General features: G+C 42.6%; 1 protein-coding gene across 7 annotated transcripts in view; it reads right to left on the bottom strand.

Annotated features, from left to right (window-relative positions):
* The window catches only part of TGS1 (trimethylguanosine synthase 1), a 39783-nt gene that overhangs the window by 7746 nt on the left and 19282 nt on the right, over positions 1-12755 (bottom strand). For all 7 annotated transcript variants that reach the window (XM_068525346.1, XM_068525344.1, XM_068525345.1 and 4 more), the window contains 2 exons: positions 9368-9584; positions 8413-8491 (listed from right to left, as the gene is read on the bottom strand). In XM_068525346.1, coding sequence (XP_068381447.1) covers positions 8413-8491; positions 9368-9584 — 296 coding nt within the window. The remainder of the gene's footprint in view (positions 1-8412; positions 8492-9367; positions 9585-12755) is intronic.

The following is a 12755-nucleotide window of genomic DNA, read 5'->3' as shown; positions in this document are numbered from 1 at the left end:
ACCTGAAACTAACACAACATTGTAAATCAACTATACTCCAATAAAAGTTAATTAAAAAAAAAGAAACCTAACATCCAACAGACAAGTGTCTCACCCACAATTCCCTTTTGTCCTTAAGTTTCTTTTGTTACATCCAACTAATAACTTCACAAAAATGAAGGTTGGACAAAAATATTTCTGATGAACAGTTCTCTGGGAAATAAAAGAAAATATTTTTTATCAATGGAAAACCAGGCAATATTCAAACTTACGCATACTTATTGAAATTAGTTCCACATCTCTGAACATGGTAAATAGAAGTGAGATTTCTATGCTTAAGTGAATAAATCTTATTTTTTATTTTTTGCTGTTTTTCATATAACTCGAATGCTACCTCAGGCTCTCACAGACATTATTATTTCCTCTCTGTTTCTCTCTTCCTTCAAATATTTATTTGTTGATTAAGACAAATAAGATTTTAAAAAGCCATCACTGTCTCACTGTCAACAGGAGCACACTGGTGACATGTCAAAAAAATTCTCCTGGGCATCAAAAGCTCACCTACCAAAAAAAAAAAAAAAAAAAAGCTCACCTACATGCATCTCTCAGGAGAAGGCTATAATAACCAGAGTTCACTAAGCTTCGTCCCTCACCTGTTACCAGGACAGGTACTGGAAACAGGAAGACTGTTCTTAAATTCAACAAGTTCCCTAAAGCACAACAGACTAGAGAACAAGGAAGCCCCTGGTTAACGGCACAGGACTTGTATACAGCTCTGTGTGTGGCGTCCTTTATTGAAAAACCTATTCGGGGGGTGGGGGGGGGAAGGAAATATAAGCTTAGGTTCAGAAGCGGTTGAACTTTCTCAGTTAGCCTTAGGAGGCCAGCTTCACAGGCACCCCCCCCCCCCAAGAAACAGAATGTACATGCCGTACAGGAATGAATAATACCGCTCTAACTGTCCAGCGGCAAACTTTCCAAGGGAAAGGCTGGCTGGTGAACGTTAGAAGCTGACCGGTTGTATCCTGAATTGCCACGTATGGTTAAGCAGTGAATTTCACTAAGAACAGAGCTGGTCTAGAAGCCTGGGTGCCAGTGGCTGGAAGAGAGAAGAGAATCCCCGTGGCAGATAAAGCTCCGCAGCAAGCGCCGGTCATTTGGAGGTGAAGTTTTAGCCCCCTGTTGTCCTTCTCACCAGTCAGCAATGAAACAACCGATTCAGCAAAAATTCTAATTCCCTTCGCTTGTCTTGTCACCTCAACCTCTGTCCACGGCTCCCGCTCTCGTGGTGGCCAACTCTGTGACTGGTGATGAGGACCTTGCCAGCGGGAGACAGGAAGGCACTGACTGCCGCCGCGAGAAAGAAAGACCCGCAAAGGCCTACCCGTCCCTCGTTCACGCATCGGTGCGAGCGGGCCGATGACCTGACCGGCTCACTGCAGAGCTGCCATGAGGATCCAGTGGAACGTGCAGGGCACCCTGCAAACTCTAAGTACGTGTGCCACTACCACAAGGGTCCTATGTTGTATATAAACGCAGGGGACAGTCCTTTGCAGGATGAATGCAATTCTGTAGGGTGAGTGCCCTGCGTTTTAAAGGCTGGGCATTTTCAGGGAAAGCAGTTTCAGAGTTACTACTCCTACAGGTACCAGAAGTGCAGTCCAGCTCTCAGCCCTCTTTCTGTTCTCTCCTGCTTCCGGTGTCCACACCTGGAGTTTAAGGGACCTCCAACTGTTGGGGTGATTTTATCACATTTACCACATGGATATAGTTTTGGCTACATGACAGTGCTGCCATCAGACCAGATTTCTACTATGCAAATTTCATTTAGAGCAATTTGACACAATTTCTTATCAAGCTTAATATTTAGAAACTAGTAAGGCCCCAATTTTCCTTTTATTGAATGAGCAGATTGCTGTAATAGCTTAGAACTAATATTTGCAAAGAAATTAGTGGTAAACATTTATTGTATTCAGCCAAAAATCAAACACTAAAAATGCCAATGAACTGAATTTTGTTATATTTAAAGTGTTTCCCCAAATAACAAAATTACCTAACAGTTTCCATATCTATAAATAGTTTTAACTATTCAAATGCATATAATTGTATTCGTTTATATGGTAAGTTTTAGAAATGTTCCCTATAAATCAGTCCTCCCTCCCTATCTCACAAAATAAGCCATTAGAAGTGCGATGACTGTGACACTTCCTAGACGCTATGTATTGGCTCTGATGGGAGCCTCAAGAATTCTGCCGACTAGAAACGTCTCTTGATTAAATCTAATGCCAATTTCTAGACTTAAAGATACCACTTAAATAATCGCAGGATAAGTTTTACCTACAGTGTTGGGTTAATCTGTAAATATTTTCCTGCTCTATCAGGCAATAAAATAGGTGCGGTCTGGCCCAACTGTTCTCATGATGTCTGTCCGGGGAAGTCGTGGAAGGGGGGAGCACGCCTACGAGACAAGTGCCAGGAAGGCGCCTGGTTAATTTTCTCAACACAACCCTTAGGGAGGGCGCCCAGTGTTGCCCTGCTCTCTGTACTGCTGTGAACAAGTTATAAGGAAAAGTCACTTACATTAATTTGACTTGAAAAGTACAAAGGCTCTCACTTTTCTGAGTAATCACATTTTAAGAGTTATGAAATCAAACAAAGATAAGGATGAGAAAAACAAACAAAAAACAAAAAAACAAGGATGAGGAGGCACTATATCGAACTGACCAGGAGCCGCTCCTCTCTCTGTTCCCAGGTCTGTCTGGGAGACAGGACACCTCCTGTTAGACGTTCCACCCGCAGGGGTTTCATACAAACACGGTGTCTGACAATCGTTGCCGTGTGGCTTCTTTGGGGAGACTAAGCATTCTACTCTGCTCAAACCTCTATCCATATTGTATACATTTACTACTTAAAAGAGACGATTCTCATGTTTGGAAAGCATGGTAAACCCAAAGCAAGTACTGGCTGCAAATCTATGGCTGTCAAAGGAAAGAAATGAAGGAAAACACAGCAAGAGACAGGCGTCAAGTAGATACTATACAATAATCCCGCACTCCATCTATAGTGATTTCAATGAGTGAGATATACCTTGCCTCCAAAGAGCCTGAGTTTGACAGTGAGAGTCTGGATGACAAGGGACACATGTCCTGGAATAAACCCCAAACAGAGGAAGGGAATAAGAGACTGAGGAAAAAGGCGACCTGGAAAAATATTTTACTAGATCCAGAAAACAATGAGACTTATTACTTATATGGAAAGATTATAAGACAACTTATATTTGTATCGAGTCCACAGTCAGCTTAACTACCCTAAATATAAATGTTATCCAGAGTACAGGTCTCCCTGGATGGGAACTTAACTGTCCTTCTATAGGCATTTCTATGAGAAAAACGTAGGCTGGGTTTCAAACAGCAGGACTCATGAACTTAGAACCCAACCCATTTGTAAGTTCAGGGTGTTGTGATCTTCTAAATGCTCCGTAACAAAAAAGGCTGACTTCTCTGCTACTCTGCTCTTTCTAAATCTTGTAGCACCGTCTCTTCTCTCATTTAAAAAATCCTACATGTGGATAGGTTGTCTTCATTTTATTATAAAAAGAAAAGGTGATTTCCCACTGTAATTTGATCTAAATTCAATACCAATATAATGTGCTTGAAATCTTAAGTTTTCTTTTTGACTTTTATTATTCTCTAGTGTCATTACTCCCTCTAGAGGTAGAAAATGTGAATGAACTACAAACCGGAATTCTGGCAGGTGTGTGAAGTAAACCAAAACGAAGGAAAAAAAGTTAACTTCCTCCTTGGGCAAGTGTTAATTTAGCTAGAAAAAATGTACTCACTTGAACTTTCGTAAAAAAATAGTGAATTTCCTATTGTCATTCAAGTACCCAAATATGCCCATCTAATGTTTAATATAAGGATCATCTAGCCTCTCATGAGACTAGTTATGATGCATAATATCTTTTATCTTTTCAAAAATTTTCTTCTTTTCTTGATGCATAATATTTATATACGAGAAAAAGAGAATTATGGAATAGGCTCAGCCTTATCTGGGAATCTAGAACGCAGATCTGAGTCACATGAGTAGCAGATATTAGGTTTAATATTCAATTTGATATAAAAATGCATAAAGCAAGGGGATAGTGCTTTTTCTCCCGTCTTGTAACAGCACAAAGTATTGGAGAGACCTAATGTTTAGACACAATGGCTCATCGGTAGACAACAGGCAGCAAGATCTAAGAGCAGCCCCTTCTAACTCACAGAGTAGGGGCTCAGACTTGTTAATTCTATTTCCTTTTCTTTTAACCCAGAGAATCTCAGCTCTGGCAGCACATGACAATCACGTGGGGGGTTTTAAAAAATTATGCTTGGGTCTCATCCCAGAAAATAAATTAGAGACAATCTGTCTCAGTAGACCTGAGTCTCAGTAGTTTAAAAAAGCTACTCAGCTGTGACTGTAAAACTCTTAGAAGAAAACACAGGGGAGAATCTTCAAGACATTGCGTTTGGCAATAATTTCTTGGATATGACATCAAAAGCACAGGCAACGCACAGAAACATCAGATAAGCTGAACTTCATCAAAATTAAAAACTTTTGTGCAGCAGAGAGTAAAGAGGGAGTTCCCTGGCAGTCCAGTGGTTAGGACTCTGCACTTTCACTGCCGAGGGTCGGGGTTCGATCCCTGGTCGGGGAACTAAGATGCCACAAGCTGCTCGGCGTGGCCAAAAAAAAAGTAAAGAGGCAACCCATGGGATGAGAGAAAATACTGGCAAAGCATATATCCGATAACGGATTAATACTCAGAAGATACGCACATGAAAAGATGGTCAACATCACTTGTCGTTAGGAAAATGCAAGTCAAAAGCACAATGAGATACCATTTCATACCCATTAGGATGGCTATTACCGAACAACAACAACAAACAGAAAACAACAAACGTTACTGAGATTGTGGAGAAATCAGGACTCTTGGGGACTGCTGGTGGGAATGTAAAATCGTTCAGCTGCTGTGGAGAACAGTAAGGTGATTCCTCAAAAACCTAAAAATAGAATTGCCATGTGATCCAGCAATTCCACTTCTGAATATATAACCAAGTGAACTGAAAGCAGGGACTTGACTAGATATTTGTACACCCATGTTCACAGCAGCCTTATCCACAACCGTCAAAATGTGGACCCGTGGACCCTAAACGTCCGTGGACGGAAGAATGGATAAACAAAATGCAGTGTACGCGTACAACAGAACGCTACTTAGCCTTAAAAATAAAAGGAATTCTGACACATGTTATAACATGGATGAACCTTAAGGACATTATACTAAGTGAAGTAAGCCAGACACAAAAGGACAAATATTGTATGATTCCACATACATGAGCTATGTAAGTATGAGGTATACACGAGTAGTCAAATTTGTAGACAAAAGTAGAATGGTGGGTGTCAGGGGCAGGTAGTGGAGGGATGGGCAGTTAGTGCATAATGGGTGCAGAGTTGCAGTTTCAGAAGATGAAAAGGTCCTGAGTTGGACGGTGGAGATGCCTGTACAACAACATGAATGTATTTAAACACCATGGATTGTATGCTTAAAAATGATTTATGGTAAATTTTGTCATGTACATTTTACCACAATTAAAAAAAAAAAGCCACTCAGGTAATTTAATTTGCAGCCAGATCTGAGAGAGACCCAGTGTTCCAAAGACTAAGCAGATGAACCAAAGACGGGAAAGTGTAACGCATTAAAATAAGATATGTCCAATACAAGTTAAGTATTACTGGTTTCTGAGAGGAGGAAGAGAAAAAAAATCTATAATCTGGGATGTGTGTTTATAAATTAAATCCTGTCATTGTACAAAAAACACACACACATTTTTTTCTGGGGGGGGGGGCCATGCCACACAGCTTGTGGGATCTTAGTTCCCCGACCAGGGATCGAACCCGCGCCCCCTGCATTGGAAGCACAGAGTCTTAACCACTGGACCACCAGGGAAGTCCCCATTTTACAAATATCAAAGCTGTTTATTCTCTCCTCTAGAGAAAACATGACATCTTTACCGATTGGTCCTCTTCAAAATCTTAGTAATGCTTACATTCTTTCCACGATAACTTTATGACAGGATCTTCTAAGTAACAGACACAAGACTTTTTGAGGTTTATGGTCTAGACGCACTGTGAAAAATGCTTTATCCGTTATTTCATTTGCTCTTCAAAACCACCACTAACAAGTGGCAGGGCTGAGACGAAACTCGGGCCTGACTCTCAGCGTCTCTGTTTTCAGCCCATTACCAGAACATTATCCACGTCCTCCTACTTCCGTGTCACTGATGTTCTGGCCACCTTCTCCTCAACTCCTCCGGTCAAATCTGCTTTAGCTTTAAAGTCTGGTTTACCTGCCGTATCATCCAGGGCCTTTCCTGAAGTCATCCAGCAAAAAGCCAGGGCTTTTTAATCTCTGCCTTTCTTAGGAGAAGGCTGCACTATCACTATCCTGTAATCCTGAGAAGATGCTGAACTAGCGTGCCTGCTGACCCTGGTAAGACAGGTCTGGAGACACAACAGAGGGAAACCACCAAACAAAAGAAACCTATGGAGAGACCTGGGGTGGCTCGAGAGAGAGAGAGAGAGAGAGAGACGGAGAGAGTACTTGTGTAGGATGGAGGGCAGTGCCTCTGGCCGGGGGGCAGGAGGCAGTGGCTGTGGGAACTGAAAACAGGAGGAAGGAACACAAGAAACGTGAAATTCTGCTCTCGCTCTTCCCCGCCCATTGCCGTGGCCTCGGCTAAACAGCGTCTGTGCCGCGCCTGCAGAGCTACAGCTGGAAAGCGAGGGCGGCTGAAGAGCAGCTCTGATGTGAGAAGCTGAGAGAAGCAGGTGGGCACCCAGCCCTGGCAGCTGCCCTCTCACCCCCTGCTCTCCAGACATCCTCGGGCTGATGCCGGACACTCTGTGGTGAAGGGGTACAGCCTTCAGTCGCTGCTTTTGCCCAGCCCCTCCCCAAGGGGGGCCGCTGTCCTGCGATGGTGTTTGGTGAAAAGGAACCGCAGTCCTGAGCTGGCGGGTGAGCAGCCCCAGAGCTCACCCACCGCCACCCCTGCAGGTGGCCACTGGGGCCCACACAGCCCTAGCTAGTGGTTTGCAACCCAGGCTGCACATCAGAATGACCCAGGAAGCTTAAGAAACTGGTTAGATCAATTTCTGGGATGGGGCTCGGAGAGTCAGTTCTTACAAATGCCCAATGACTCTAAAGGGCAGCGAGGTCTGACGCTCACTGGATTCTGGCCTGGCCTTTCTCCTTCTGCATTACTCGAGAATAGCCAATAGCCAGTAAAACAAGACATCTGAGGACCACGAATATTTCATGGAAGAAACACAAACAGGCCTAGAAATTATATCAAATGCAGAAAGGATAAAAAAGATTCATGATTTAAACTTCTTATAATAATAAAAATATTCCAGTGCAAAAGAAGAAAACAAAACACAATGCAGAAACATTAGGTGTAAAGAATATAAAAAACACAGTAGATGGGATAGAGAGAATTTATATATGTGAGGAATGAAGACCAGACTGAGGTCATCTCCCAGAAGGAAAAAGGGGACAAAACACCAGAAAATACAGTTATGGGAGACTAACATCCACATAACAGATGTCCCGAAAAAGGAAAAAAGATGGTGAGAAAATAGTTGAACAAATAATGGAGATAATGTCTCCAGAATAAAGCATGATGAACAAAGCTCAGTGACAGAGCTGGCTCTCAAGTACCAAATGGGAGAGGAAGGGAAAACCGGCACCCAGCAACACTGGGGTAAAATTTAAATATGAAAGACAGAAGATTTTCAATAGAATGCTTCACACAAAGCAGACATGTAATAAGCGCTTATAAAAAACACCAACAAAAGCATGAAATAAAGACATCATCACATCTTTGTGAGGCAGTTATTATTCTAGGGAAAAAACCCAACATGTTTAAAATAAATGTTTATGATAAGAACGGAACAAGGACATCTGAACGTTAGTCAAGTGTCCTATGGTTAAAACTGTTCCTGGACACATGGAGGTTTTATTTGCCTGTGGATTTCTATCTAGGCTGCCATCTTCAGGAATACCCAAAACCTATTCTCAAGGGCGGCCGCAGGAACGGGATCTCGGCTCGGCGAGGTGCGCACACGTGAGACACCACACATTCACCCTTTCAGGACGCGGAAGGACAAGCCCAGAGCGCTCCGTTTATGTTTATGCGGGCCAGGAGCCGTGGAGACGAACAGGATGAAACAGGCACGGATTTAACTGCTAAGCACTTCCAGTTTTCTAATAATAGTCAGAAAGCCAGGGACTTCTCATAAACACGTTCTCAAGTAAAGAAAGACCCTGTATCTTTTTCCGTCCAATCTCTGTTAACAGTCACACAAGAGGCTCATAGAAGTTCTTCAGTAATGGCTTACCTGGTCAACATTAGCATTTCTTGGAAGAAAATAAATGATATTATTAGTGATCTTCTGGGAAAGTCTGAAAATTTCAAAGGTGGACAGTAGTTAAGGAAAAGTAACAAAAACAGTAGTTAATTTCTGATCAGAGATATATTCTTCACTTACTACATCATAACCCAAATGTACTCCGATACGTAACTATACCCTCCAATGGGACCTAAAAGAGAATTAAGTAGCATACTGTCCCTGACGGGTCAGGGATCAGAAGTTAAATCTATTTATTCTATTATCCTAGTGGTAGGAAACCAAGAGCCGGAGACACACATTCTTTCTTTCGGCCATTTCCTAGGTTTTGTGACAACAGGAAGAATAGGAAAGCACAATACCGTCTCTTTCTAGTAAAGAGTAAAGACAAGTAACTCTGTCCACTGTATTTTTCTAAATTTTAATTAGCAACTTAAAACACAATTCCTGTTAGAGTCATACATGACTCCCCTGGGGAGCAGAGATAGAGAAAGGGACGAATAACAAATGGTATTCTTTATGAAATAAGGGTTTGCTTCAGCATCCTGGAAGAGTAACAGGGAAACTTTGCAGACACAGAGGATTCAAGTCAGCGTGAGCTGAAGAAAAGCTAGGGGACAGTCACCCAGACTCTAGGGACAGGTCTTGAGGAAACCCCCATTTCCAGACAATAATGCCACACAATTAATGCCTTTTAGTTCTTGTTTTGTAACGGTAAAATTGGAGAGCAACCAATGGAAATATAACCTCACAGTTACATAAATACAACGTAACTTTTGGAGATCACTCACCAGTTAATTTTTATGCAAAACAAACTGGAATCTATCAAGTGCTACTAGCTAATAGCTCTCCTCTTCACTAATTTCTTACACACACACACACACACACACACACTTCCTCTCCACAACCACTGCTTGAGGAAACTCTAAGGACTTCCAAAGGATATCCATCAGGAGACATCATGGTGCTGATGTCGAAGATCTCGGCGGTGGCGTAGTCTGGTCCTCCCCAAGGTGGGCTGAGAAACACGACATCAGCCTTTAAACGAGAAGCCAGCTGCAGGAAATCTCCACAGATGAACTCAATCTTGTCCGCTACCCCATAAATTTCTGCATTATTGCGAGCAAGATCGATCTTAACAGGATCAATATCAATGGCGATCACTAAAACGGGAACAAGAAAGATGAGTTAAATGATGCTGATTATTAGTTATATAGACTAGTTCATCTTCTGAGCAGTCGGTTTATTTTCTGTGCGAGACCCTTTTTAAAAGACTTTTTAAAGGAAGGTCAGGCCATATATATGAGAGAATTAAACATTTTAATCTAAGCTAGAAAGATTCACTTGTGTGGTACCAAGAAAAAGTGACTGAGGGGTGTGGCCTCCAGAGCTGCCTCAGTCAGCCCGCTGGGCCGAGGCAAGAAGTGACGGTGGCCACCCAGCACCCAATGAACCCGGTCTGTGGTCAGCACCGTGCTCTCTGTGTGGTGGACAGCCGAGCGGCAAACACTCGGGAAGGTGATGGCTGCATGGAAAGCCTATAAAAGATTTCAGATTAAGACCAATTTCCTCAAAATGAGGCAACTTCCAAAGGAAGCCAAATTTGACAACTTCTACCGAAAGGCAAAATAAACCATTTTTTGACAAACCGATATAGCCAACTTATGAAGAAGAGATGCAAAAACATCTGCTGGTGACGTTTAATGAGACATTTTAGGTAGAGGGAACAGATGTTATGTTTTCACCACACGGGCTTTCATTTAATTTACTGCAATTTCGTAATTAGCAACACAAACCTAAGTTAATTCTGGCTCACTTGTGTCTTGCGGTAAATTACTCAAGTGCACCTGTACGTGCACCAGGATGTTAGTGGCAATATTTCATATCTGCAAGGGCTAAGTGGAATCCTGATACATACACCATGGTTGTCAAGGAAACAGCTGCATTCCAGAAAATACTGGTTTCAAAATTTGTTAATGCTTTTGAGAAAGAATGTGCTAAATAAATCACCTGAGCAATGGATATAAGCACCAGTCATGTTGCAAAATCACGCATCTGCAACACTATTTTTTCTGTTCTAAAAAAAACAACATTCATATTTATAAAAGAGAAAAATGTCCTTTTTAGCTGCTTAATCTGCTACATTTATAGTATAGAGACAGATGCAAAGATATACTGACAATAGCAAAAATTCAACGGAAAAAAATGACCTTCAACACCAAATGTATTCAGTTAGTTGTCATGTTTTCATCTGCGCTCCCCTCGGAGGCCGTCTTTGTTGTCAGGCCTAAGAGAGTGCAAGCAACTCAGTCTAGCAGGTGAAGGAAGTGCTGACAAATGCTGGTGGATACCACGTAGAACTGTGCTGTCCGATAACGGCAGCCACTAGCCACATGTGGATATTGCCTTTAAATCGATTCCAATTAAATACTATTAAGAATTGAGATCCTCAGTCACGCTGCCATATTTAAAATGCTCGATAGCCACATGTGGCTAGTGGCTACCACGCTGGACAGTGCAGGTACATTTCCATCATTACAGGAAGTCCTAATGGGCAGACCCGATACAGAGCCACTGGAATTCATATAAAGGGGGAAAAAAAACTTTAACAGCAAAATGCAAACTCTGGGAATTCTCTAACCATTCAGTTGAGTACCTGCATAGACAGCAGCTATGTGGGTGGAAATCGGTCTGACACAAAGGGATCGTGCCGACTACACACGCCATTTTCTCACGTGTATGCACACACGCGCGCGTGTGTACAGCTGACCCTTGAAGAACACGGGTTGCAACTGCACAGGTCCACTTATAGGTGGATTTCTCTTACTAGACGTGTAGGACAGGAGCACGTGATCGGCGGGGGGTTGAATCTGCGGATGCAGAACGTCGGGTACAGAGAGCCGACCGTATGTTACGCTCGGATCTCTGACATGGGGGCGGGCAGTGTCAGTGCCCCTAATTCCTGCATTGTTCAAGGGTCAAGTGTGTGTGTGTGTGTGTGTGTGTGTGTAAAGAGTAACTGATTACATGCGTATGTGTGTACACACACACACACACACACACACACACACACACGCAACTATACTTTGAACTCCCTGCCCCAGTGGAGTCAGCTCGCCCACACTAGGGCGGCACCCACCACGACTGTGAGGGCACCCGTGAGCTCCTACTGCTTCGGGGAGAAGGTCCCGGGACACCACGCTATGAACACAACTGAGGACTCCTGAGCTTCCGGCTCACAGGCTGCAAGCCAGACCGTGACCGCACCCGCCAGGGGTGGAGTCTGGGTGTGCCTCCTTTTCTCCCCAGGGGCTGGAGATCTGTAGGTGTGAGTGATGGGGCTGTGACGGAGTCGGGCAGAAGCAGTCTTCTTTAGCTTGGGACCCACATTAGACATTTTCCTTTACCAAATGTGCACTAAGCTACAGAGAGCCTTGGCAACAGACCTGTATTCGTAGAAATACAAAACTACAATATGGACTGTTTCCGTAATATTCTGAAAAAATTTCCAGATCTATCTGCTGTTTTATCAGAGGGCAGATATTTTAATTCACGTTACAGTACAACGCCAAATGAAGACAGATTTGACAACTTTTGAGGAAAAAAATCACTTCCATGCAATAAACACGGATTGGAGCTCATAGGAATGGCTTATCTGGCAAAGGCAGAGAAGAACTTTAAGAGAAAGTAGTAAATTCAGGAAGAACAAGAAAGTTAACTACTATTCCAGTAAATATGAAAACAGCTTTCATCCAGACTCTTAGGAGACCACACAGAGAGAGCAAATGTCGTGCTCTGGAGCATTGGAGTGACTGAATAAGGGCCACAGTTCATCAGCACTGGTCTTAACATCAATGTTGGGTTGCCCTTCATCATTTCCTAGCTCCTACATTATGCTTTCCAGAATCATATGTTTTCCTAGTTAACATAAAGAACTTTATATAAATCAATAAGACAACTGAAATTTACTGAAATGGAAGCTTTACATATAAAGACATTGGTGGAAAAAAGCATCTTCAGAGTATGACTTAACAGTTGCTATCTCTAAAATATCACATTATACTACATTTTAAAAAGAACTGAGAAAGAAAAGGGATATCAGATACAGAGAAAGCCAAGTAAAAGCCCTGGATTCCCGACTCCGCTAAGTCAATTTGGGCAGACTGTCCAGTTTCATAAAGCCTTCTTTCCCCCGGGGAAACAGCACATGTACTGCCTACTTGACACAGTTCCTAGCGGATATATACTGATATATCAATAGTAACAGAGGTTTTCTTCCTTGTGATTCTGAAGTCAAGCAACCATGAGGACAGTCCAATATTTAAAAGGTTCTT

This window comes from Eschrichtius robustus, chromosome 17 (genome assembly GCF_028021215.1).
Source record: "Eschrichtius robustus isolate mEscRob2 chromosome 17, mEscRob2.pri, whole genome shotgun sequence".
Taxonomy (NCBI): Eukaryota; Metazoa; Chordata; class Mammalia; order Artiodactyla; family Eschrichtiidae; genus Eschrichtius; species Eschrichtius robustus.
This window is presented reverse-complemented; position numbering and strand designations above follow the sequence as displayed.